The 25,567-nt window shown below is 41.8% G+C and overlaps 2 protein-coding genes, 1 long non-coding RNA gene and 6 other non-coding genes across 14 annotated transcripts; 7 read left to right on the forward strand and 2 right to left on the reverse strand.

The window, feature by feature from the left end:
- Nucleotides 1-275: 275 nt before the first annotated feature.
- LOC139554902 (ras-related protein Rab-39B-like) lies at nucleotides 276-2,338 on the reverse strand. The gene is made up of 2 exons (XM_071368166.1): nucleotides 2,001-2,338; nucleotides 276-908 (listed from the first exon to the last, which is right to left on the reverse strand). Exons 1-2 carry the CDS (start codon nucleotides 2,213-2,215, stop codon nucleotides 473-475), a joined length of 651 nt encoding a protein of 216 aa, XP_071224267.1. The 5' UTR covers nucleotides 2,216-2,338; the 3' UTR covers nucleotides 276-472.
- Nucleotides 2,339-4,082: 1,744 nt separating this feature from the next.
- Nucleotides 4,083-7,010, forward strand: LOC139554903 (uncharacterized). Of its 2 annotated transcripts, none has more exons than XR_011670914.1 (9): nucleotides 4,083-4,139; nucleotides 4,792-4,856; nucleotides 5,130-5,188; nucleotides 5,408-5,472; nucleotides 5,668-5,715; nucleotides 5,886-5,946; nucleotides 6,238-6,317; nucleotides 6,496-6,579; nucleotides 6,776-7,010. It is a non-coding gene; the product is annotated as an uncharacterized lncRNA (long non-coding RNA). The 2 variants fall into 2 exon arrangements; XR_011670913.1 differs by having other exon boundaries at nucleotides 6,238-6,313.
- LOC139555416 (small nucleolar RNA SNORA16B/SNORA16A family) lies at nucleotides 4,510-4,635 on the forward strand. Its single transcript, XR_011670998.1, has one exon. It is a non-coding gene; the product is annotated as a small nucleolar RNA SNORA16B/SNORA16A family (small nucleolar RNA).
- On the forward strand, nucleotides 4,905-5,040 carry LOC139555415 (small nucleolar RNA SNORA16B/SNORA16A family). Its single transcript, XR_011670997.1, has one exon. It is a non-coding gene; the product is annotated as a small nucleolar RNA SNORA16B/SNORA16A family (small nucleolar RNA).
- LOC139555414 (small nucleolar RNA SNORD103/SNORD85) lies at nucleotides 5,234-5,314 on the forward strand. Its single transcript, XR_011670996.1, has one exon. It is a non-coding gene; the product is annotated as a small nucleolar RNA SNORD103/SNORD85 (small nucleolar RNA).
- LOC139555413 (small nucleolar RNA SNORD103/SNORD85) lies at nucleotides 5,504-5,582 on the forward strand. The gene has a single exon (XR_011670995.1). It is a non-coding gene; the product is annotated as a small nucleolar RNA SNORD103/SNORD85 (small nucleolar RNA).
- Nucleotides 5,984-6,115, forward strand: LOC139555425 (small nucleolar RNA SNORA44). Its single transcript, XR_011671007.1, has one exon. It is a non-coding gene; the product is annotated as a small nucleolar RNA SNORA44 (small nucleolar RNA).
- On the forward strand, nucleotides 6,637-6,709 carry LOC139555428 (small nucleolar RNA SNORD99). The gene has a single exon (XR_011671010.1). It is a non-coding gene; the product is annotated as a small nucleolar RNA SNORD99 (small nucleolar RNA).
- Nucleotides 6,748-17,497, reverse strand: LOC139554901 (CTP synthase 1-like). Of its 5 annotated transcripts, none has more exons than XM_071368164.1 (17): nucleotides 17,364-17,497; nucleotides 16,147-16,319; nucleotides 13,460-13,630; nucleotides 13,011-13,111; nucleotides 12,647-12,847; nucleotides 12,455-12,535; nucleotides 12,080-12,231; nucleotides 11,383-11,515; nucleotides 10,121-10,209; nucleotides 9,719-9,813; nucleotides 9,465-9,571; nucleotides 9,278-9,374; nucleotides 7,953-8,008; nucleotides 7,777-7,873; nucleotides 7,540-7,684; nucleotides 7,364-7,440; nucleotides 6,748-7,267 (listed from the first exon to the last, which is right to left on the reverse strand). In XM_071368164.1, exons 2-17 carry the CDS (start codon nucleotides 16,310-16,312, stop codon nucleotides 7,251-7,253), a joined length of 1,785 nt encoding a protein of 594 aa, XP_071224265.1. In that variant the 5' UTR covers nucleotides 16,313-16,319; nucleotides 17,364-17,497; the 3' UTR covers nucleotides 6,748-7,250. The 5 variants fall into 5 exon arrangements, 3 of the variants coding, with proteins under 3 accessions (XP_071224265.1, XP_071224266.1, XP_071224264.1); XM_071368165.1 differs by having other exon boundaries at nucleotides 17,243-17,432; XM_071368163.1 differs by lacking the exon at nucleotides 17,364-17,497 and adding an exon at nucleotides 16,381-17,090 and having other exon boundaries at nucleotides 16,147-16,275.
- Nucleotides 17,498-25,567: the final 8,070 nt, after the last annotated feature.

The raw sequence follows: 25,567 nt of genomic DNA on the forward strand, positions 1-25,567 counted from the left end.
TTGTAGAGAAGCTTTTGTCACATCAAGATGTATACACAGGATGTGTATTGTGTACTCCCATCAGAAAACAGGCCCGTCCTTACCTCTGTAGGAACTGATACAGAGGGGACTGGCATCCTATCTACACTAAGCATAGGGTGACACGTGGACGCATGATGATGATGTCATAGGACAAGGGCCTCACTTTAGACTGTGGCTTAATTTCGATGGGAAACTGACTAAACTGTGAGACGATGTGAGATACTTGTGGAGATAAGAGAGGGGGAACAACAGTGGAGACACGAGTCGTGTTTATTAGGGCACATATCGGAACACGTTTTCTAAAACGTTTCGCAACGGAAAATAAAAATGTGCGTTTCTTATTGGACAATTCCAAGTAGTCCCTCTCTTTTTCAGTCCGTTTTCTTCCATTTGGTGCCTAATGAACATGACCATGGATGAGGTCAGGGGTCAGAGATCGAGGCTCAGTCTTTTAGCAGTTGCAGCTCTTCTCCCTTGGCTCCACCTCAATGTCCTCTTCGCCCGGGTACAGGACCCCGGTGGTGAGGCCGCTCTTCACCCCATCCCATCCGTCCCTCGTTGTGATCTCCCCCATCTTCATCAGCTCATAGATGTCCCTGCTGAGCAGCTGGAAGGCCCGGTCCACGTTGCTGTTGCACTTAGCCGACGTCTCCACATAGCGGATCCCCATCTCCGCCGCCAGCTGCTCAGCCTCGTCCCGCGTCACCTTCCGGTCCTTGTTTAGGTCGCTTTTGTGGCCAATCAGAATGTAGACCATGTGGTGCGGCAGAATGTGCTCGCTTACTTCCTTGTGCCACTCCCTCACGTGGTCGAAGGTCTTGCGATTGGTCAGGTCGAACACGAGGAGCCCGCCCACTGAGTTACGGTAGTAGGAAGTAGTGATGGACCTGGAAGATGGAGTAGGAGATGTTACAATTCAGCTCTGACCGATAGTGAAACGTGAATTTCAACAATGCTGACTTGAATCTCAGTGTAACTCGGAACCAAACTACACTCATAGCATGACAACAGCCATATAGGAGTTGGCGAAACAGCATAACAAGATCCGTGACTCCTTGCAGGTCCAGGGAAAAACATCACTTGTGGCTTACAAAGGAACGATAACAGTACAGACCTGTAGAGACATTTCATTCATGCCACTGAGAATCTATTTTAGGTGTGTACTGTGAACCTCCTAGGGGAAAAAAGTCTTTCTTTCATAATATTCTGTCAGAGACATGCAGGTTTGGCTTCAAGAGGAAAGGGAGATCTGAGATCAGAGTCTGCAAACACAGTTATAATGATCTTAGAGGAATTGTATCTGAGACTTCAGGCATCAGTGGGGAATGAATTATGTTGTTTACATGTTTTTTTCAACTACAATATACTGACTCCTGGATGGCTACTGTATATGTCTGGGCATTGCAGACTAGGCTTCAACGAGGCACATTACAACATGTATGTAGAGAGAGAGAGACATGCCTGCGGATTTACAGGCCATCTCAGCAGCAACAAACGACACTTACAGAATAACTGGATTTGAGTGTACTCCATCCAAAGACAAAACCTTCTTATCATTGTATTATAAAGGGATATTTAATTTGTGTATTACACAAAACAATATCAAGGCGAGGTTGTTGCCCATCATCCGTGAATGAATGTAACTGATGATGCGCCACAATTTGGTGACTGTTTTTATGATGGAGATTGGAGTAAGGGGCCTCCGTTATTACAGTCATAGGGTAAAACATGACTGACGATGACTGACCTCGTTTCTCTAGAGAGAATAGAGAGACAATAAAAACGAATATTTTTCTCCACTGTTATTCACCAAAAATTGTAAACCGATCACAATAGATATCGTGAGGGCTTGTGCGTGTTACTTATTTGATACAATTCGGTTAATTTATACTGATGGAAATAATGAATTACATGATCTTGTCAACAGATTATTGATAACAGATATAGGCCTAGGATAACATTTATTGTCTACATCTCACCTGAATCGTTCCTGTCCAGCCGTGTCCCACAGTTGAAGCTTGATTTTAATCCCTTGCTCAATGTCTAACGAACGGGCATAAAAATCCACACCGACCGTTGGATCCGCTACATCGCTGTAAATTCCATCTGTAAACCGCTTCAGCAAAGACGATTTCCCTACGGTCGAGTCTCCGAGCAAAATTATCCTGAACTGATATTGCCACAAAATATCCATGACATGGCTAGAGAGAGACCCACAATGGTGGTGGTTTTGAAACAAAGCTGCGCAGCACGTTGTGTTTACAAAGCCAGTGACTGCTGCTGCCTATTGCCTTCTGGTCAGACAGAGATGGGAGCGCCAGCGAGCAAAGAGCGATAGTGCTGCAGTCATGTGATAGGCTACCTACCCAGGTCCATGCACGGGCTTTATTATAGGGCTTATTGCTTCAGAACATCACCATAAAAAGAATATAACGTCACATTTATGTTATGACAACTCTATAGCGTTATTGTATTGTATTCTAGCCTATGGGCCAAGGCCACGAAGCGTAATTTCGATAATGAAAATATGAATCGTACGTGAGGCCTATACAGTGTGAAAATATAGTTAGATAGCAGATGATAAGGCAAGCTGTTATCCGACTCTCAAATTGGTGTGAAATTCAATGGAGCCTATGCCTGGTCCGTCTATAAATTGCTTATTGACTTGACATGGCCATGACGGCATAGCATGAGCTGTAGGCGAAACTATTTCCTGCGCTGTACACGAATTGTGATATGCATTGCATGATATTCTTGTATTTGTTTTGTTATGTCCGTTCGAAAGGCAATTCAATTCTGGCTTTTCAATTAAACTTTAGTCGCAGCAGTCATGGAACTGTCCCTGGTGCTGAAATGTTGAGACCGGTTTTTGGCGTCAGTCAGTGTGTGCGTTTGTTGGGTTGTTGACTTTGCTCAGTTGAAATCTAGTTCTCACTTAGGCTTGCCTAACAGCATTGATTATAGTAATCACTTTCAACACTATTGGCCTACTAAATATATACACCTCGATTGCATAGATGTTCTACTATCACGAGAATTTCTATCTCAATGTTCTAACTGAACTATTTTATATCTCTGTCTAATTCCTGAAGGTTGTAAAGCTCCAGTTCAAATATATAGACAGTCTCAACCTGCAATAGATCAATTCTTTATTCAGAGAGCGCTCTATCTACAGTCTTTTTATAGCACACACACACAAATAAACTCACATCAGTAGAAACTCCACCTCGCTTTAGGTGGCCTGTATTTTCCCACAGTTCACATACATTGTTTATCACCCTTCTGCAACATGTTTCATTATCTTCTGCAAGCCGTTTCTAACAGTTGCTCTCCTCCCTAGGCTGGGGAGGCCTCTTTCCAGTTATTAGTTTCACCGTTATCACAAGTCGACTGTTCAGTTGTCCTTGAATGTCTCAACTATACCCTGCTCATATTGCGAAATAGTAACACAATGGCCTAGTCTTAAAAGGTCTAGTCACACACGTTATTGGATTATGACTCTAACACATTTCATACAATTATATGGTTTCAGGGTGGAATACTTTAGTCATTATCTTAAACATAAAAATTATTCTATCACCTACAGACCTATACATCTATTTTCAAATCCGGAAGTGTAATTTCCCATGGTTGCCTACTCGTATAGGCATAGGACGTCTGGAATAAATACTGGTGTGTGGCCTTTATCAACCTCAGATGCCTTAATCCAAAAATCACAAGTGTTGGCACTGGCAGCAATCCATTGATTTGTCTTGGTCAGAACTACATTGACCAGGCGTAATAAATTAGCAATAGCTTCAAGTGAAAATGTTTTTGTTTGCCTCTCTTCAAACAGGTATTTCTGTTTGGGTTTTCATTTTTTTACCCCGTCTATTTTCGTTGTATTATTTATTCATTATTTATAGTTAGTCTTATCAGTAGCCATTAGCTATATAATTTCTGCCACATTCTAGCATTGGTAGCTATGTTGATAGCGGTCAAGGATTTATGGCGAACGTCATATACCGTCATACATCTCGTCCATGTGACACATGTGGACCAATCGCCAGGTTGTCCCACACTATATAAACCAATAGACGGCGGGTTTTCGCTCTCTTCAGTTCAAGCTAAATGCAAAGGTGAGTTACCAGCAAAAGAGTTATCGCTTGACAGAACCTTTTATATTCAAGTGAAAGCTGTTAACTTATTTGCCAATATTACATGTCTTGGGAAAAGCATGTACTTTAATGTTAGAATGGGTTTTCTGGCGTTTGTTATCGGTTCCTAGGACTGGTAGACTAACTTCCGGCGGGACCTGCACGTTATTGTGACCTAGTTTTCTATAGCCAGTTAAGTTAGCAACTAAAGTAGTTTCTGTGAACCTTGTGGGCAAGCTTATGTTAATCGTGAAGTTACATGTACCGTTTCGAACATGCTTACCTACGCTAGTTCAATACTCATTGTTAACTAACTACGTTGGCCTGTGATTTCCACGTGGCCGCTGCTGCTCGCGGCCTTTATCGATGCGGATTCAGTCCATTCTTCCCGCTGAATCGGTCGACAAAAGAGCCATGGTTTTACCGACGGTTGCTGTTAAGGTCTAACTTATCAGCAACAATTTGGGAAAGAACGGTGACAATTTTAGTGAGCCAGCAACTATGGCAAACGATGTCAAACATTGAGTAGATGGTTATACAAGCAATTGTTACATTTTGTGCAGTGAGTGTAGCTAACTAGCTGTGTGGGCTTAAGGTTAGCCCTACTGAGTACCTCATTGATCTCTGTTTCTAGGTGGACAAACGCCATACGATGAACCCTGCCCAACCCAATATGGCTGCATTGCTACTGCAGAATAGGTGAGCAGTGTCAATGAACTATGATCTCTGTACAACCCATTCTAAAACCCAGGCAACTATCGAAGCCGTTCCTGCATTCTTGTAGCAGACATGGTCAACATGATGCCAAAAACAATACTTTCACCGACGGTCGCTGTCCAGTTCGAAAGTAACTGACGCAGCAACATTAAGGGGAAGGACAGTCCATGCACCATTGTACTTAGAAAATGCGGATGTATTGGTCATATGATGGATTACGTTTTCTAATTGGATTTCTTCCCTATGCGCTCGAAGCCCAATGGTATCTTCTGAGCAGTCCCCCGATGGTGGATTAACAAATGGATATGCAGAAGGTACGTTTATGCAGGATGATTTCAAGACGTTTCACCATCCTTCATTCTGGCTGTGATGAGACACTTGCCCTCACTTAGAGGAGTGCCTCGATGCTGAGAACTTCTTAGTACTCGTCTGAGCCCAGATATATCATTTACTTAACTGAATGTAAACTGTTTTGTTTTGGCTATACAACAAAGTATCTCTTTACCTGATCCTAATCTTCTAATGCTCTACAGGATTAGTCAATCTGAAGACCCTATAGAATGGGATTAGAATGAACCAGTGGACGTTCTAAAAGGAGGTAAAAAAAAAAAAAAAAAATACATCTATGTTTTGGCTGTGATGACAAACTTGCCCTCACTTAGAGGAGTACCTCTTTGATGAGAATTTATAGTACTCGTCTGAGCCAAGATATTGCAATGAGAGCAAATTGTGGTGTTTTTACTATGTAAATAAATATGTAGCTGTCTAACCTGACTCACAATTTTCTCTATAGGCTTATAACCTCAGATGCCTTGAGAATTAACCACTTAATATTCTGAAGGTAATTCAAAATGTCTGCCTTTCATTCGGTCTGACACACTTGCCCTCATTGTCTTGATAATTTAACCTACCTGGATAAATGAGGACATTCCACTATTCAACTTCTGAGCCTGTTTAATGGAAATGAGCCTAGATTGATCATCCCAATAAGGTCACTTTGTTTCTCATCAGGTCTCGTACCCAACTGAAATGGCAGAGGTGACGATCCAATCGCCTAGAGATTGAACAGCTGGTAAGGATTTTTTAAAAGTGTTGTCTGGTCCCCATGGTAGCATGCTATCCTAAGGACCCGGGCTCTGTCTGTAGCCTCTGGTTCTCCAAGTGCATGCCAGAGAAATGGGGAGTCTTTGACTGTCCTAGCCTCTCTGTGTCTGAGGTAGTCACTCTACTGTCCTACAGATGTTTAGCTGCATCTTTGAACCGTAGTAATGTAGCTTCGATGGTTCCACCAATGTAAATTCTGCCATTAGCGCTTAATTTGTGCACTGCTGAATTTCTAATGTCTGACTGGGTCTTTCTGCAGGTATGGAGGTATAAGTGTGCCTCAACACTTGAGATGAAATGGCCCAATCCAGGTCCCTTGATGGGAATGTCCATCTGTAGGTATATACTGAACTATCATTTTGGGGGGTTAAGTGCTTGTGATTAATCTTCAGATCAATGCTGATACCTTTTATGTGACTGCTGGATGAAACATGCGGATATGGGACTTAGATCAGAGTAATTCCTTGGCCGTAATGTATGTGTATATATCAAGATACTGAACTTATTTCATTTGCAGGTCTTGCAACTGCCTCTGGGTGAAATGACTGGCATTGACCAATTACACTTCAGCGTTGATATTACCCGTAAACAGGGTTTTAAGGTACTTCTACTTTGCATCATGCTAATCACTGAATCATCTGTGCAGGCTCTGGTGTGTTCTGATCAATGATTGATACCTTTTAAAATGTGACTGATGGATGAAACATGCGGATATGGGACTGAGATCAGAACAGTACCTTCAAAGTGTGTACGATACAAATTGTCTCCAGCCACTAAAACATTACTTTTATTCTCAGGTCTTGTGAAAAGAATGTCCTACACAGGGGCTTTCTCTTGCCAGCATAACATCAGCTGTTATGCTCTAGTGGGAATTCCACTAACGGTATGTAGCTGCTGCTCACATCCTTCACGATGACTAAATCATTTGTGCTTTAAGAGCTCAAGTATTGATGGAACGATATTTGCTCTTCACTGCAAAAAAATCTTGTCATGTGCATCTTTTCAGTAAAATAAAATTAATTAACCCTGAAATGTACAGACCTCATTTCTTGTCATAAGTTTCAATGAAATGAGAAGCTCGTCCAATCCATGTTTCATCTCAAGCGATTTGTCCCAGGTAAAGAAAGTCACATCTTTAGTACTGCGTAAGTGTATTGAGGCATGTTTGACCCAAAATGACAATTACATTTCACAGCATATACATAAACATCTTTAAGAGCTAATTTAGCCCTTGATCCTCCATTTAGAAATGGATTTCCTGTTTACAACTCTTCATTGTTCCTTTCCCTCTGCAAGAAAGGAAAATTGTGGGCAGTTAAATGGTTAGCCTAGAATCCAAACTGACATGCTATAGAAAGTCAGAATTAAATATTAGTGTTGCTTACCAGTCACACATTCCTGTGAGGACTCAGTTATTTCCGGGTCTGGGGAGCTGCTGCCGCTCTGATCACTGTACGTGTCCCTACAGAGATGGTATTCAAACGACACATTTCATTTGCCAGTTCTCGTACCTGTAACATTCATTGCCCCACTGAAAAATTTAACACTCATACTGAGTTACCGTGGAGACAGACAGCAACCCTTCTGTAGGTAGCTCTGTAGTTTCCCGGCTGATGCCAGCAGGAGGCCAAAGTAGGGAGGCGATGGTTTGATGGGGCGAGAGGTGAACTCAGGGTGATACTGCACCCCTACGAAATACGGATGATCTAGAAATAAAAGCAGAGGGATGTGAGTATAAAAGGTACATGCAAACCAGACCAAAACCATTTTGTCTACACATGATCCCAGACACTCTTACCGTCTAGCTCAATGACTTCCATTCGCTCTCCTTCTACATCTTGACCCACGAAGTGAAAGCCTTTCCCCTCAAAGTGATCCTTCAGCTCTGGGTTCACCTGAGACCGGAAACAAGGTAAGCACACTGAAACACTAGTGACATGTAGAGAAGGTATATAAAGTGATGTGAACATCAACCTCAAAGCGATGTCGGTGTCTCTCATCCACGTACTCAGCATCTCCGTAAAGTCTTCCTGCAATGAAACACATTTTTCCACATTGTAAAAAGGATGAAAGTCCCCCCCCATATCTACAACCTATAATGAAGCAAAATCATTAAAAATAAACGGAAATATATTTACATAACTATTCAGACTCTTTACGCCATACTTAGTTGAATCACATCCGGCAGCGATTGCCGCTTCGAGTCTTCTTGGGTATGATGCTCAAGCCCTGTCAGGTTGGTTCGAGTCCGTGCTCTGGCTGGGTCACAGACTTGTCCCGAAGCCATTCCATTCTTGTTGGAAGGTGAACCTTCGCCCCCAGTCTGAGGTCCTGAGCACTCTGGAGCAGGTTTTCATCAAGGATCTCTATACTTGATCCTGACTAGTCTTCCAGTCCCTGCCGCTGAAAAACATCCCCACAGCATGATGCTGCCACCACCATGCTTCAACGTAGGGATGGTGCTTGGCATTCAGGCCAAAGAGTTCAAATGGTTTCATCAGACCAGAGAATCTTGTTGATCATGGTCAGATTCTTTAGGGGCCTTTTGGCAAACTCCAAGCGGGCTGTAATGTACCGTTTACTGAAGAGTGGCTTCTGTCTGGCCACTACCATAAAGGCCTGATTGATGGAGTGCTGCAGAGATGGTGGTCCTTCTGGAAGGTTCTCCCATCTCCACAGAGAAGCTCTGCCAGTGACCATTGTGTTCTTGGTCACCTCCCTGACCTAAGCCCTTCTCCCCAGCTTGACCGGGAGGCCAGCTCTGGAGTCGTGGTGGTTCCAAACTTCTTCCATTTAAGATTGATGGATGCCACTGTTGGGGACCTTTCAATGCTGCAGAAATGTTTTGGTACCCTTCCCGAGATGTGTGCCTCGGAGCTCTATGGACAATTCCTTCGACCTGACATGCACTGTTAACTGTGTGACCTTATAAAGACAGGTGTGAGCCTTTCCAAATAATTTAATTTACCACAGGTGGACTCCAAGTTGTAGAAACATCAAGGAAGACCAATGGAAACAGGATGCACCTGAGTTCAATTTCAAGTCTCATAGCAAAGGGTCTGAATAGTTCTGTAAATAAGGTATCTTTTTTTATTTTTAAAATATAAATGTGCAAAAAAAAAAAACAGCTTTCGCTTTATCAATATGAGGTATTGTGTGTAGATTGAGGAAAATGTTTTATTTAATCAATTTTAAAACAAGTCTAACATAGGAAAAAGTCAAGGGGTCTGAATACTTTCCGAATGCACTTTATAGTGTGTGATTATGACTGACTTTACTCTCAAAGTTTGGTCTCTTACTTAGTATACTGTTGGTGGTCTTGAAAATGGTCCGTCTCTTTCCCAGCCTCATGGTCCCACCCATCTGCCCAGGATTGTGTTCTGGCATGTCAATCACCTAGAAAGAACCAGTAAGGAATCAGATTTCTTTTTGTTGGCCTTCACAACCAGTAAAGGGGAGGGGAGATCTTATGAAGGTGGAACCTACAACAGGATGCTTTGATTCGGGATGAAACTCTGTAGAGTTGGCATCTTCCCATTCTAGCACATTCCTGGCAAATTCACACACAGCCAGCTGCATCCCTAGACACACACCTGCAAACCCATAGGAGTCAGGTTAACGCTGCACATACATGAAGGAATGTGAATGGAAAGCTTTAATTCCATCCTTAGGTGTAATTTGTTCCTTGATCTAAAGACTGCATCCTCATGGCTGCCTGCCACCGATAGACAATTCTGTACCTAGGAAGGGTTTCTTCTGTTTGCGTGCCCAGTTGATGGCGTGGATCTTCCCCTCTGTCCCTCTGACTCCAAACCCCCCAGGTACCAGGATGCCACTGTGGAGGGAGGGAAACACCATCATCATGAACATAGTCACAATACTGACCCTGTTCTCTACCAGTCCAACTGACCCCCTGTGATGCCATATCTCAGTGTTTCTCCCCGTGTCCCCCCCAGCCACTTCTACTTAATTGATGTGTTTAAGTTCAGGCATACCCTATTCAACTGGATGAATCAGCTGTGCTGGTACTGGACTACCGTACATAAAATAAGTAGAACTGGCTGGGGGTACAAGAGGATTGGAGAATACAAGATGCCACATCCCACTGCTAGACCTTCTACCCCAGACCCTACCATACTTACTCAGCACTGCAGAGTTTTTGCCACGCCTCATGGTACTTCATAGGCTCCTCCTTCAGTGTGTTTGGCTCCAGGTCTGCTGAGTCAATATACTGAGAAAAAAATAGATGACGGGAGGGGGAGACATGAGAATGGTTTGCTATTGACCCGATAGGACGTAGCTTATCCAATACTGAACAAATACTTAACACAAACGATTTTACTGAGTTACAGTTCATAGAAGGAAATCAGTCAATTTAAATCAAATTCATTCGGCCCTAATCTATGAATTTCACATAACTGGGCAGGGGCGGTCATAGGGTCATCCACCAGGGAGCCAGGCCAAGCCTATCAGAATGAGTTTTCCCCCCACAAAAGGCTTTAAAGACAACACTCCTCAGCAGCCCCCCCCCCCCCCCCCCCGGTGAAGAGTCCGGATAAGGAGTTTCTGGCGTGGCGTGGTTACATGTGGTATGCAGTTGAAGCCGGTTGGATGTACTGCCAAATTCTCTAAAACAACATTGGAGGCAGCTTATAGTAGAGAAATTACCCTTAAATTCTCTGGCAACAGCTCTGTTGGACATTCCAGCTGTCAGCATGCCAATTGCACACTCCCCCAAAACTTGACATCTGTGACATTGGGTTGTGACAACTGCACATTTGAGTGACCTTTTATTGTCCCCTGCACAAGGTCTACCTGTGTAATGATCATGCTGTTTAATCAGCTTCTTGATATGCCACACCTGTCAAGGTGGATTGATTATCTTGGCAAAGGATAAATGCTCACTAACAGGAATGTAAACAAATTTGAGCAAAATAAGCCTTTTGTGCATATGAAACATTCCTGGGATCTTTTATTTCAGTTCTTGAAAAATGGGACCAACACTTTAAATGTTGCGTTTATATTTTTGTTCAGTATAGTTGACATGACTGCACAAACAAGTAAGACTTAAACATGAAATCACACTTTATAGCAGCAATCTTCTTCAAAATAAAACCTTTTCCTGAGGACATCCAAGCCAGAGGAACAGTATAATTTAACCTTGCTGTGTAAGAAACTAAATAGAAAAAGATGCACTGTCATGCACAGGTTAAGATGCTTTTGGATGTAGGGCTGGTTTTCCAGACACCGATTAAGCGTAATCCTGGACTAGAATGTGCTTTCTACATTGAAAGTGTTTCTTAGTCCAGGACTAGTCTTATTATATGTCCAGGAAACCAGCCAGTAGTGCCTTTCCAAGTGTGTAGTTTGTACATGTGTTTTAGCCTGGCTGTGTGTGTTTTACCTTGATATCCAGTTTGTGGCAGATGGCTAAGGCCGAGTGTTCTAGCGCTTTGATGACTGACGCGTAGGAGTCTGTGAACTTGGTGTATTTCCCCACCAGGGCTATAGAACACTGCTCTAGGAGCCTGTCTGACCTGGGATTCAAAAACACCATAGGCAAAGTTATATGCCGCGTTCAAAACGGAGAACTCCGAAATCTCCAACTTCAGTGCATTCAAGACAACTGGGAACTCAGAAACACTGACATCTTTCGAGAGCTCCCGACTTGAAGATAACCGCCGTCATGATTTGACCCCCTTTTTCAGAGTTCCCAGTTGTCTAAAGCACCAATCATCTGAATACCGGTCACTCCATAGTGCTGCAATACAACAGGTGAATAGGCAGAGCAACCAAACAGCATCATTACATTTCTCTGTAGTTCTCATCCAGATATGTAGTTCTTTATCCAGAGGTCAAACTCAAACGTGGTGGGTCTAAATCAGGGCTGTTCAATTCTGGTCCTGGAGGGACGACACACTTGTTTTTTGTTTCTACCTGGTAGTTAATTGCACTCACCTGGTGTCCCAGGTCTGAATTGGTCCTTTATTAGGACTGACAATTAACAGCCCAGGGCCCGGTTTCCCAAAAGCATCTTAAGCATGGGAAACTGAGCCCCGGTCTAAATAATCGAACGCTACCAGCCTGCCCGCCACACCCACCTGTCAGACATCTCCTTCCACTTGGTGAGCATCTTCCTGGGGCGTGTCTCTATAGGAAGGTCTAGTCTCTGACAGAAGTAGCCCACCACCCCCTGGTTCTCCAGTAGCAGAGGCACTCTGTAGATGGACGACACGTCTGCCACGCAGATCACCTGGGAGAGGAGGGGAGAGCTAACACTCAGTCACAACTAAAGGCTTCAGTGGTTCTTTATTCATCTTTCCTTGATTCCTCACATCCTCCAAGGGGAGATTTATTGGACCTTCTCTAGTACAGTAGAGAAGGAGATGACAAGGTAGGATGTGAGGAATCACTGGGAAGATTTATTGAGCCAGTGTCGTTTCATTCTAGTGTGTGACTGTGCGATCAGGTCTTACCTGTTCAGGTTCTACATGACAGAACATGGAGATCTTCTCTTTGACAGAGTTCTCCAGGGGAGTGGAGCAGCGACACATGATCTGGAGGGAATTGACAACACAAACAATCCTTGCACTAAATGTACAAATGGACAGAAAAGTGGTTATGACGGCTTGCTAGGACTAGAAAAACTTGGGTTAATTTAAATTCACCAGATCAGGAGACAGGCCGAGTCCTCTGAGCTCTCTGACACTGTTCTGAGTGGGTTTGGTCTTCTGCTCTCCTGTGGCACTGGGCTGTGGGACCAGGCTGACGTGGATGTTACAGAAGTTCTCCCTCTTCACCTTGAACTGGAACTGCCTGAAGGCTTCGATGAAAGGCATGCTCTCGATGTCTCCCACAGTGCCTCCTAGCTGCACACATAAAACAGACATACCGGGATACACAATTACACAGGAATACAACTAGTAACTAGCCAGCCTGAAATGACTCCAAGTACATATGTCACACTATTATCAAACCAATAAAGGTTCTCTGGAAGTCATTGATCTACCAGTGTTAACCATAATCTTTTACCTCGATGACACAGATCTGAGGCTCCACACCGTCATCGTCAACAGGTACTCTGGCCTGACGCATCACCCACTCCTGGATCGCATCAGTGATGTGGGGCACCACTGCAAGGATATACCAAACAGGGACAGTTAGTCTGGAGATGCAGAGAAAGTGACAAGAGAACTTGATAGCTCATATCCTTCCTTTTTGTCATTGGTTCTTCATAGGATATTGGACTGAGGTCACGCCATGTCACACAAGCTAAATCAAATGCACATCAACTATTCAACAAGGGTCTGAACTCCTGTATACCCAGTCTCTCTCCCAGCATGACTATGTACAGTCTTTCCCAGGTAGTCTCCTCTTCCTGTTGATGACAGATTAGTAGCTCTTCCTTTAACCCCTGTATATACACAGTTTCTACAAGTCATCCCAGCCCTTGTCCCGCACCGTCTTATAGGTAGTCTTACCCTGTACGGTCTTTCCCAGGTAGTCTCCTTTCCTCTCCTTGTTGATGACAGACTGGTAGATCTTGCCGGTGGTCAGGTTGTTGTCTTTGGTCAGTCTGATGTCCAGGAACCTCTCGTAGTTCCCCAGGTCCAGATCCACCTCACCCCCATCGTCCAGCACAAACACCTCACCTGGAGGGAGAGCAGAGGAACAGCGTTAAAACACCTCACCCGGAAGAAGTCGAGTGGTATGGTTAAAACCCTAGTCAACACGCAAACATGTCACGTAGACACAGAGCGAGGGACAGGATTCTGTATATTTGAATAGATGTCCATGTCTCCATCTGTATCGATGTTGATCTAGACCAGGGGTATTAAACTCTTACCCTACGAGGTCCAGAGCCTGCTGGTTTTCTGTTTGACCTAATTAATTACACACACCTGGAGCCCCATGTCAAAATCAGTCCCTGATTAGAGGGGAGGGAGGGGTGGAACTGACTTCAAGGTCCAGAGTTGAGTTTGACGGATCTAGACTAGAGGTCGACCGATTAGGATTTTTCAACGCCGATACCGATTATTGGAGGACGAAAAAAATCCGATACCGATTAAATCGGACGATTTTTAAAATGTATTTGTAATAATGACAATTACAACAATACTGAATTAACACTTATTTTAACTTAATATAATACATCAATAAAATCAATTTAGCTTCAAAGAAATAATGAAACATGTTCAATTTGGTTTAAATAATGCAAAAACAAAGTGTTGGAGAAGAAAGTAAAAGTGCAATATGTGCCATGTAAAAAAGCTAACGTTTAAGTTCCTTGCTCAGAACACATGAAAGCTGGTGGTTCCTTTTAACATGAGTCTTCAATATTCCCAGGTAAGAAGTTTTAGGTTGTAGTTATTATAGGAATTATAGGACTACTTCTCTCTATACCATTTGTATTTCATATACCTTTGACTATTGGATGTTCTTATAGGCCCTTTAGTATTGCCAGTGTAACCGTATAGCTTCCGTCCCTCTCCTCACCCCTACCTGGGCTCGAACCAGGAACACATCGACAACAGCCACCCTCGAAGCATCGTTACCCATTGCTCCACAAAGGCCGTGGCCCTTGCAGAGCAAGGGGAACAACTACTTCAAGTCTCAGAGCGAGTGACGTCACCGATTGAAACGCTATTAGCGCACACCCCGCTAACTAGCTAGCCATTTCACATCGGTTACACCAGCCTAATCTCGGGAGTTGATAGGCTTGAAGTCATAAACAGCTGAATGCTTGAAGCATTGCGAAGAGCTGCTGGCAAACGCACAAAAGTGCTGTTTGAATGAATGCTTATGAGCCTGCTGCTGCCTACCACCGCTCTGTCAGACTGCTCTATCAAATCATAGACTTAATTATAACATAATAATACACAGAAATACGAGCCGTAGGTCATTAAAATGGTCGAATCCGGAAACTATCATCTCAAAAACAAAACGTTTATTCTTTGTGAAATACGGAACCGTTCCGTATTTTATCTAACGGATGGCATCCCTAAGTCTAAATATTGCTGTTACATTATACAACCTTCAATGTTATGTCATAATTATGTAAAATTCTGGCAAATTAATTACGGTCTTTGTTAGAAATAAATGGACTTCACACAGTTCGCAACGAGCCAGGCGGCCCAAACTGCTGCATATACCCTGACTGCTTGCACGGAATGCAAGAGAAGTGACACAATTTCCCTAATTATAATAAATTCATGTTAGCAAGCAATATTAACTAAATATGCAGGTTTAAAAATATATACTTGTGTATTGACTTTAAAGAAAGGCATTGATGTTTATGGTTAGGTTTGGTGCAACGACAGTGCTAAATCATCACCCGTTTGGCGAAGTAGGCTGTGATTCGATGAGAATTTAACAGGCACCGCATCGATTATTTGCAACGCAGGACACGCTAGATAAACTAGTAATATCATCAACCATGTGTAGTTAACTAGTGATTATGTGAAGAATGATTGTTTTAAGTTTAATGCTAACTAGCAACTTAACTTGTTGCTGCCCTTGCATAACAGGTAGTCAGCCTGCCACGCAGGCTCCTCATGGAGTGCAATATAAGGCAGGTGGTTAGAGCGTTGGACTAGTAACGGGAAGGTTGCAAAAAACGAATCCCTGAGCTGACAAGGTAAAAATCTGTCGTTCTGCACCTGAACAAGGTAGTTAACCCACCGTTCCTAGGCCGTCATTGAAAATAAGAATGTGTTCTTAACTGACTTGCCTAGTGAAATAAAGGTGTCCAAAAATACCGATTTCTGATTGTTATGAAAACTTGAAATGGGCCCCAATTAATCGGCCATTCCGATTAATCAGTCGACCTCTAATCTAGACTATTGATGTTGCGGTACCCTTCTGTGTACACAGGACACCAACACACATTCCTAGTAACATTTATTGTATGGCAATAACATTTTCTGATTCCGACAACTGTGCTTGAGCAAAGAAAGTAATTCCATAACAAACAGAGAATAGTACTTAGGAGGCCTCATCATGGCATATAATTGCATTGACAGTGTCGTTTCAACCTATAATAGTTTGTTAGCATTTTCTTCTGTTTCATGACCCTGGACTCACCATTGTGAACCAAGTTACACAGCATACACACAAGACAGATCTTAAAATCCCTATTTCTATAATACAGAACATTTCCTGAACTCACCATGCTCGTATGGAGAGAAGGTCCCTGCATCTATATTGATGTAGGGGTCAACCTTGATGGCGGTGACACGCAGACCACATGACTTGAGGATGGTTCCCACACTGGAGGCGATGATGCCCTTCCCGATGCCTGAAATGACGCCACCAGTGACCAGGATGTACTTCATTGTGGCACTGGGTAGGAGACAAAATAATACGGATTACAGTAATGTAGTTAATTGATTCGAGTAGCTACCTGAGGCGGCTGGAAGCTGGAGAGGTGCACCAACAACTGGAACATTTCTGTTTCGAATCCCAAGTCCGACCGGGATGATTCTAGGTATCCTACACCTAGATGCCATCTCCTGCCGTTGTGCCCTTAAGCAAGAAACTTTAGCATTTTCTTTTTCATTTAGTGTTGCTCAACCAAGCAAGTCTACCCCTCTGAGATAGTGGAAAAATCGCACAAGAGTTTTTTTTTAAATCAACATTCCTTCCCCTCAGGATGGGGGGGGGGTCTTGCTGATTCCTATCGTTCGATAGTACAGTACATGCAAAGACCGTACAGCGATACCTGCGTGGTGGTCAGAGAAATAAAGGACAAAGAGGGCGCGCGCATCGAAGGCATCAACGCTAAAATCGGAGATCTAAAATATCTACTCTCAGTGGTTACAACCACCAAGTAAATGCAACAATGTACAACAACTGAGCTCGTTAATAAACATTGCAGTTAGCCAGGTGCAAAGGTTGTAACACAAGTTACCTAACAGTAAAGGACTTGCAACATATAAAGTAACGTTATCTACAGAACAGTTAGCTTGATATCCTATTCTATTGTCAATAACTATGAGCCACACTAGCCGGATAGCTAGCTAAACTGAATCCTAACCTAGGACAATGCATTGATGTACCACGCGCCCAAACCTGTCATAATACAGTACAGGGGATATATAAAATGCGGACTCCAAGGGAACCAGGCCCGAGGATTCCATCATAGATAGAACAACGAGCTCTACAAATATTTGACTCCATCGCGTCAATTGAGCTAACAAGCGAACAGCAGGCTAGGCTACCTCAGCGCTGCGGTGTTCACAAAGGAAGCATGTTTTTCAACTCACCAAAACTAAATAGTGTAAGGCGGTCAAATGGTAAATATTTGGACTTTATTCATTTTAAATTATCAATGTATATACATTTCAATTCTTCCTTCAAATCTTGAATAATAAAAAAAAAAGTTACTTAATTAGAATTGACTATCCATCCACTCCAAATTCCAACACGTGTTCACTGGCCAAATCTTCTACCAGAGCAGTACAGAAAAAGACCCGCGACTAAGCAAGAGTGGCCTTGTGGTCGAGGACGCCAAGGTTGCGTAGGATCTGCGCATGCACCACGCTGGAAATGTAACTATTGTATTTTTTTTTCAGGGTTTGAGCTATATCAATATGCCAATCGTTATTTCATATTGTTATTTTTGTTATGTCTACATTTTTATAATAATTGCATGATTGTGAGTAAAATAGTCAAATGATGTCCGATACAAACCAGCAAACGACAATAATGTTTGTACCATGTTTTGTCCTGCTCCCATGTTGTGTTCCTACCATGTTGTTGTCATGTTGTGTTGCTACCATGCTGTGTTGTCATGTGTTGCTGTCTTGCTATGTTGTTGTCTTAGGTTGTCTCTCGTGGTGATGTGTGTTTTGTCCTATATTTATGTTATTTCTTTTTAATCCCAGCCCCCGTCCCCACAGGAGGTGCCTTTTGGTAGGCCGTCATTGTAAACAAGAATATGTTCTTTAACTGACTTGCCTAGTTAAATAAAGGTTAAATAAAAAATAAATACGCCGAACAGTCCACATGATGGTGGAGGTAAGTGTTTACAGCTGATAATTAGTGGGGCAACCGGCAGGTGACAGTATTGCTCCATCTAAAATCCTTGGTGGCTGCTTTGACGCGCTGTACATGGCAGAAAAACGCAATAAATAAATGAGGAAACAATAAACGTTGTCTTTAATGCATATACATCTTTTGAAAAGTATATGATATATTAGGCAAGTCAGTTATGAACAAATTCTTAGTTACAATGACAGCCATCCCCAGCCAACGCTGTGCCAATTGTGCACCGCCCTATGGGACTCCCAATCACAGCTGGATGTGATACAGCCTGGATTTTAACCAGGGACTGTAATGATGCCTCTTGCACTGAGATGTAGTGCCTTAGACCGCTGCGACACTCAGGAACTGAATATTCTTGACTTTAAAGTCAAGTATATTTGTCCAGGCCTCAATTGTTCTATGACTAGCACCATTCCTTCTCACTGTCGAATTTTATAACTTCTAATAGTAACTTTATCCGCTGGCGAATGGGGAGAGAGTGAGGTGATTGCCTTCTAAGAGCCAACATATTTTTTTGCTGCAGTGCTGCCTGCCAGCAGTAATCGTCTCTGATTTATGGAGAGATTCAAGGAGCTATCATCGTTAGGTAACACAATAAATGCAAATAATTGAATATTTACATTCATGCACTAAAATAAACTTTACCCTATAAGTATTTAACTGCAGGGCACTCCCACATCAAATGGACGAATGTACATACCTAATTCAGGACTCCTGTGTGGTGCAGAGGTCTAAAGCACTGCTTCTCAGTGCAAGAAGTGTCACTACAGTCCCTGGTTCAAGTCCAGGCTGTATCACATCTGTCAGTGATTGGGAGTCACATAGGGCGGTGCACAATTGGCCCAGCTTCATCTGGGTTTGGCTGGGGTAGGCTGTCATTGTAAATAAGAATTTGTTCTTAACTTACTTGCCTAGTTAAATAAAAACTAAATGAAAAGATGGGAGTTGGGGCCAATTTCATCATAAACTGTTTCTTTGATGTTAAAAACAGTTTGTGAGCAAACTGTTGATGGTTCTGTTTACGGGATGCCAAGGACATATTTTTCCATATTCTGTTCCAGATAAAGGGTTGTTCAGATTCAATATAGATCTGTGGACCATACTTTTATAATGGCTACCTGAGACTATGAGCTTTCCAAAAGTTGACCAGATCATTTATTTATAAATACCATCATTAGATGGTTCGGTAGTTGGGTTTCCCAAGGGACTCCATAGGCAGCATAGCAGACATAAATTGTAAATATAGAAAAAAGGATTTGCCTGGTAATGTGTATGTATCTTTCAAATCTTGGAATGTTCTCAAACCATTACTGTCCATGATATTGACAAGGGTATGGATTACACATTTGGACCATTGGGGGGATGCAAAAGGCGGCACTCCAGATCGCAAGTCATTATTGTGAAATATTGGAGTAGGAGCATGCCATTTTGATTCCCAGTTACATTGTTTTAAAATGTTGCGCCAAATAGAAATTCTGGGAGCAATAATAGGACCAAAGCATAGTTTGCATTGTTTAAGGGATATATCAGTAAAGACCACCTCTTGCAGGGCAATAGGAGACATCATATTTCTCTCTATACTCAGCCAGGGGGTAAACCATGTCTCAACCAATTTAGGATTGGGTGAAATGCTATTGCCTGGAAATACTATTTATGTTTGGTATGGATAGTCCTCCTACGTCTTTCCCTTTTTGTAGGTTTGTTAATTTTTTCCCGGGATCCTTTAGCCTACCTTGCCATATACATTTAGAAAACGGCATTATGAATTTTGGATCGCCTTGTATGCTGCTTCTAGTGATTCTGAACGGAGTAGAGAATATATTGTCTCTTATAACTATGGCTGAGGGATTGGCATAACGCATTTTAATCATATTCATGAAATTGGAGCCAATTCCCATATGTTCCAAGACAGACCAGAGATATGGCCATTCTTGTCTGTCAAAACCTTTTTCTGTATTGAGAAATAAGCTGTTGTTTCTGATGAAGCATTTAAGATATGTAATAGTCAATTGAGGTAATCCGGGGATAAAAGTATTTTTTTTAACAAACCAGCTTTGGTCCGTGTGGAACAATTTGGGTAAGTAAGTGTCTAGACAGAACCACAACATTTTGTAAAACAGTTCATCACAGATAAGGGAAGATAGTGAGAACACTGGGTGGCATCTTTACCTTTTTTGTGAATGGCTTTGTTAATCATTTCGTGCAATAGTGGACCTAATTGATTTAAAAACGTTATTTATTTTAATTTAACCTTTATTAACTTTTTTTTTTTTTAAATAGACCTCAGGAGGAATACTGTCCCATCCAGGTGATTTGCCTTTATTCATGCTATCCAATGTCCTTTTGAGTTCATTGAGAGTGATTTGGTCTCCCAGCGAGGTGGCTACCTCTGTTGAAAGTGGAGTTCTTAATTATTTTGTCTTGCCTTTGGAAAGAGTATCAGCTACCAAGGTCTGAAATTAGTGTTTGTTGAGAACGCTCTATCACAGTTAACAACATCTCAAATTCTGAAATCTTCTTTAATTGTGATTTATTCAACCCAGATGCAAATGCAGTTGCACTATTTTTTAATAAAGCCTTTGGTGGCATCCCATAGAATCCAGGGGTCATCGACTGAATTTTTGTTAATTATTATGAATTCATTCAATTCAGTTTAAAATTCTTCACAGAAAGTCATGATTTTGTAGTAAGGAAACATTAAAGCACCATATGGTGGCTCTTTTAGTAAATTCTGAAATGTGTAACAGGCAGTAGTAACCAATGATCAGATAGGCTCATATGACAAATTTCTATTTTCGTGATTGAAGAAAATAGAGTAGTAGATAATTGTATTTAAATGGGTTCTGGAGAATGGTTTGTGCCTGTTTGAATGGAAAGTGTACTCTTTGGCTTTAGGGTTATGAGCTCGCCTGGCATCAATGAGGTTGTAATCAGAGAGTATATGTTGGAGAGCCTTAGTTGCCTGTGGATTGTTGTTGGTCTTATTAGATTTGTCCCACATGTCCAAAATAGCATTCATGTTGTCCCAATATCCAGTTGGAATTCAATTAATTCTAACAATATGCTCTTCAGAGAATCAAAAAACTTGGAGCATACACATTAATAAAGGCAATTTTCGTTCCATTTTGGATATATTTAAGGAAAGTGATTCTGCCTTCTTGGTCTTCACCTTTGCCAAGGATGGTGATTTTGAGTTTCTTATGTATCATTATGATTACACCCTTAGTTTTGTATGCGGCTGATGAACAAGCAGCCAATTTGTACAAATGGTTCTCTATTCTATGTGAGTCCATTTGGAGTTTGTGTGTTTCTTGGAGCATTGCTACAGTATATCAATATGGTTTCTTGCCAGTGACATGTTGATGTGCTTCCAAGCATGCAGGCAGTTTATCAGGGTACAGCAGGAGTCGGCTAATATAATTTGTGGGGGGAGTAAAAGCACATGTTTTAGGGTGAGTTTCAGTTCAGTGTAGTTGAACAGACAAAGGTCACCCTCTCTTATGTAGCAAACTCCAAAACAAACCATCCCCTTATAGAGCTCCCTGGGCAGGACAGAGTGGTGCATCTTACATGATCTCCTTTTGACTCATAGTAATTCATAGGAGCACTACACTGACATGATGTCCTCCACTCCAACACACTGGCTCCATGTGTGTGTGTGTGTGTGTGTGTGTGTGTGTGTGTGTGTGTGTGTGTGTGTGTGTGTGTGTGTGTGTGTGTGTGTGTGTGTGTGTGTGTGTGTGTGTGTGTGTGTGTGTGTGTGTGTGTGTGTGTGTGTGTGTGTGTGTGTGTGTGTGTGTGTGTGTGCATTTCCATTAGCAGGTACATTTTTTGTTTTTGAAATGCAGATAAATAAAATTCACACTGGGAGAAGGAAAAAAAATTACAATTTAGAAATAATGCTTTTCAGCCTATTCATTGATGGAAATAGAAGTTGATGTAAATACATTTGAGTGGTCATGCTTATCGGTCTATGAGTTAATTTGCATAATTTAGTGGAATTCAATTGGTGCGTTTGTATATTCGTTATGTACGTTAAACGGGTGTCCTGACTCTCTGAGGTCATTAAAGATCCCATGGCACTTATCGTAAGAGTAGGGGTGTTAACCCCGGTGTCCTGGCTAAATTCCCAATCTGGCCCTCAACCATCACGGTCACCTAATAATCCCCAGTTTACAATTGGCTCATTCATCCCCCTCCTCTCCCCTGTAACTATTCCCCAGGTCGTTGCTGCAAATGAGAACGTGTTCTCAGTCAACTTACCTGGTAAAATAACGGTAAAAAAAATAAAATAAAAAAATAAATAAATGTATCTTATTTATCACACTTGCACAGCATACAGATACAGAGCCTGTCAGACAGCGCTTTTATAAGCCCAATCATTGCGCAACAGTTCTAAATGCAAGATTAAAAAGAGCTACTCTTTTTATTTCTCAACTGGTAATTGAAGCAAGCTTCCCATTCGCCGTTCAAATTAATAGACAACGGAAGGCAGACTTCATCAGCGCTTCACACACCACTTTGCAATGATCTAGAGGCAGTACGCATTTTGAAAACATATAGCTACTGAATTGTTTGAAACCTGAATGTTTTACTACAAATGATGAGGCATGTTTTACCTTGCTTCAAAGTAGCCTAGGCAAAATCAGACCATATCAGAAGAGGCAATTATTTTATAAGACTTCCACATGCATTGAAACCAGTAGCCTATTTCTCTCATGTTCTTTGGTTTTCAACTTTCTTTCATTGTCCGGTAGCCAAATGCAGATTTGCGCGTAGCCTACTGCCTTGTGCGCATTGATGTGCTAATAATGTTAAGAAATAATAGTTTCTCAAAATGTTAAGCTAAACGTTCTGATCTCCTATTTCTCTCATGTTCTTTGGTTTTCAACTTTCTTTCATTGTCCGGTAGCCAAATGCAGATTTGCGCGTAGCCTACTGCCTTGTGCGCATTGATGTGCTAATAATGTTAAGAAATAATAGTTTCTCAAAATGTTAAGCTAAACGTTCTGATCTGTCGCATCAGATTCAATCATTTTAAACATATTTTTATGTAGCCTAGGCCTACTGGTTATATTAATTTGGTATCTATCCTCCCACAACTGTCCCAGAGACTCTGGGACAGTTGTGGGAGCTATTTCTTTCTCGACAAGCTGACCAATAGAATATGAACACTTTTCTACTATGAGGGATATTATACTGAACAAAGATATAAACATGTAACAATTTCAAAGACTTAACTGAGTTACAAATCAGTCAATTGAAGTAAATAAATTAGGCTTAGGGCTTTATTTGCAAACATTTCTAAAAACATGTTTTCACTTTGTCATTACGGGGTATTGTGTGTAGATTGATGAGGATTTTAAAAAAAAATTTTTTTTTTAAAATATGGCTAATCAACAAAGTGTGGAAAAAGTCAAGGGGTCTGAATACTTTCCGAATGCATTGTAACTATTTGTTCAGCTCTTTTGAAATGTACAGCCAGAATTCAGAACATGAGCCATTCTTACAGTATTTTCCCTGTACACCAAGTCAGAACGTTAGGATAAATAAAGGGGGCATATAAGCTGACAATGAAAGCTCCTTCAATATTTGATGACATTTCTCTAAAACAGGCTAAAGGCTACATGTCCACCACCAAGTCAGAACAGTAGGCTAAATTATGAAAGGAAAAGGGACAAAATTATAAGGGTGAGGCACATGGGCTGTTAGGACCAAATTATTAGGGTGAGGCACATGGGCTACCAACAGCTTACACAACATACACTTAGTATTACTTTCCTAGGTACAGCATATAATTTATGCAGCAACATACGATACATTTTTGGGCTCACCTTGTTGTGCTGTGCTCACTTGAACAGGAAGGTGGTACGGCGGTCCTTCATGGGCAAATTTTGTCATCGAACTTTGTCATCAAAGTCTGGCATTCTCTGGAATTATGGTGCTTTCAAAACAACTCTGAAAAAAACAAGGTTGAATCATGACGTCAGTGATCTTCAGGTCAGAGCTCTAGAAAGAGTCCCGAGTTCCCCACTTGCAATTCCAAGTTGGATGACTTTTGAAAACGTATTTTCCCAGTCAGAGCTAGTTTTTTCAGAGTTCCCAGTTGTCTTGAACTCATTGAAGTCTGAGATTTCCCAGTTTGAAGTTTCCATTTTTTTTTAAACGTGGCGGAAGTCATGCTGGATTGAAAAGAAACCTTTAAAACCAGATTTGGACCACACAGCCACTCCACTGAATAGCAGGCTAGTGATTGTTTTGCAATACTTGCAGTTAGTCACTGATTCCTTCCAAACCACTCATTGTTGAATTTGTGATTTCTAACTTGTTGTGTAATGTTTATGTCCAATTGCCGATGAGCACCGATATGTTTGATCTATAATTTCTCTTCATTATTTCTCTTCAAATGACAAGGATTGAAAAGAATTTGCCAGTAGATAGCTGACTTGATTCATGATGATGACTGCATGCTTGCTAGCTAAGATTTTGAAGGTATGATGTTGACATGATCAGACCAATCAAAGCTATGGTAGATATAACGTGATTTGACATCATTTTATCTGTGGACAATGACCTTGAGCCTTCGTGGATGGGTACTTCTATGGCAGCACCTAAGGTGCTTGAATTTTTTAGCTCTCCCCGTAGAATTTGCGGTGACGTAGCGTCCCCATGAGTGACAGAACACTGAGCCAATCATGGCGCAACTAGAGAACATTACCAACCCCTACGCGCTGTATTTTCCGCTGGCTGCCCCACTACCACAGAAAGCACTGAGCTAGGCTGAAATACCTGCATTTTGGAGCTGCCTTATTGAAGAAAGCAAAAAAGAGACCATGTTGTTATGCGGCTTTATTAACTCAATTATTATTAAAATGTTTTACGTTGTTTGCAAACTGATATGTGACACGTAATAATGCCAAAATTACATGACATTTCCATTTATTTTTTGCTAAACATGTGGAGCTCAAAACAGGTGGGGCTCTGTCCCACCTGCCCTGAATGACGGGTCGCCACGGGCCAATATACAGGAGAGCAGGGTTATCTTCATTATTCCAATATGGTACACAGTAGGAAAACATTTAGCAACAGACAATGAAAATATGTGTTCAGGTAATACCTCCCCGTTTCAGAACGTTAATCTATATTGAACACAACCCTGGGCATTGAGTATTGGAGTGTCTGACTGACGACTGGACCAGAGGGGTGACGACCACAGCACTTCCTAGGGCTAAATGATTCCTTTAGTCCAGAAACAGTCATTCCACGCTAGTGAATATTATCATCAGGCCCCTGTCTCTGGGAAGTAACGCTTAATGAGTCCATTTTAATATGGAATCTGACCATGGCAATGATCTCATTAAACTCCCACAGTGTGACTGGCTGATTGGCTGCCTGCCTCCTCCACAAGCCATTTCCTCTGGTTAGAAATGGAAACGCAGCATGGCAGCTGATTAACCACATGGTGTACTAGGCCTAAGTCCCATATGCCCTGTGTGATAAAAGAAAAGAACAGGGTTTCATCCCTTTCTCAATCTTTTTCATGA

This window comes from Salvelinus alpinus, chromosome 26 (assembly GCF_045679555.1).
Source record: "Salvelinus alpinus chromosome 26, SLU_Salpinus.1, whole genome shotgun sequence".
Lineage (NCBI taxonomy): Eukaryota > Metazoa > Chordata > Actinopteri > Salmoniformes > Salmonidae > Salvelinus > Salvelinus alpinus.

Bases quoted from the DNA above. Each gene is read 5' to 3' on its own strand.
- LOC139554902 (XM_071368166.1), bottom strand. From the start codon at position 2,215: ATGGATATTTTGTGGCAATATCAGTTCAGGATAATTTTGCTCGGAGAC. The intron at 909-2,000 runs GTGAGATGTAGA...TCCATCTTCCAG, and splicing joins GCTGGACAGGAACGATTCAG to GTCCATCACTACTTCCTACT.
- LOC139554901 (XM_071368163.1), bottom strand. From the start codon at position 16,486: ATGGCATCTAGGTGTAGGATACCTAGAATCATCCCGGTCGGACTTGGG. The intron at 12,848-13,010 runs GTAAAAGATTAT...TTATGTGTGCAG, and splicing joins CTCAGATCTGTGTCATCGAG to CTAGGAGGCACTGTGGGAGA. The intron at 9,814-10,120 runs GTAAGTATGGTA...CTCCCTCCACAG, and splicing joins CAAAAACTCTGCAGTGCTGA to TGGCATCCTGGTACCTGGGG.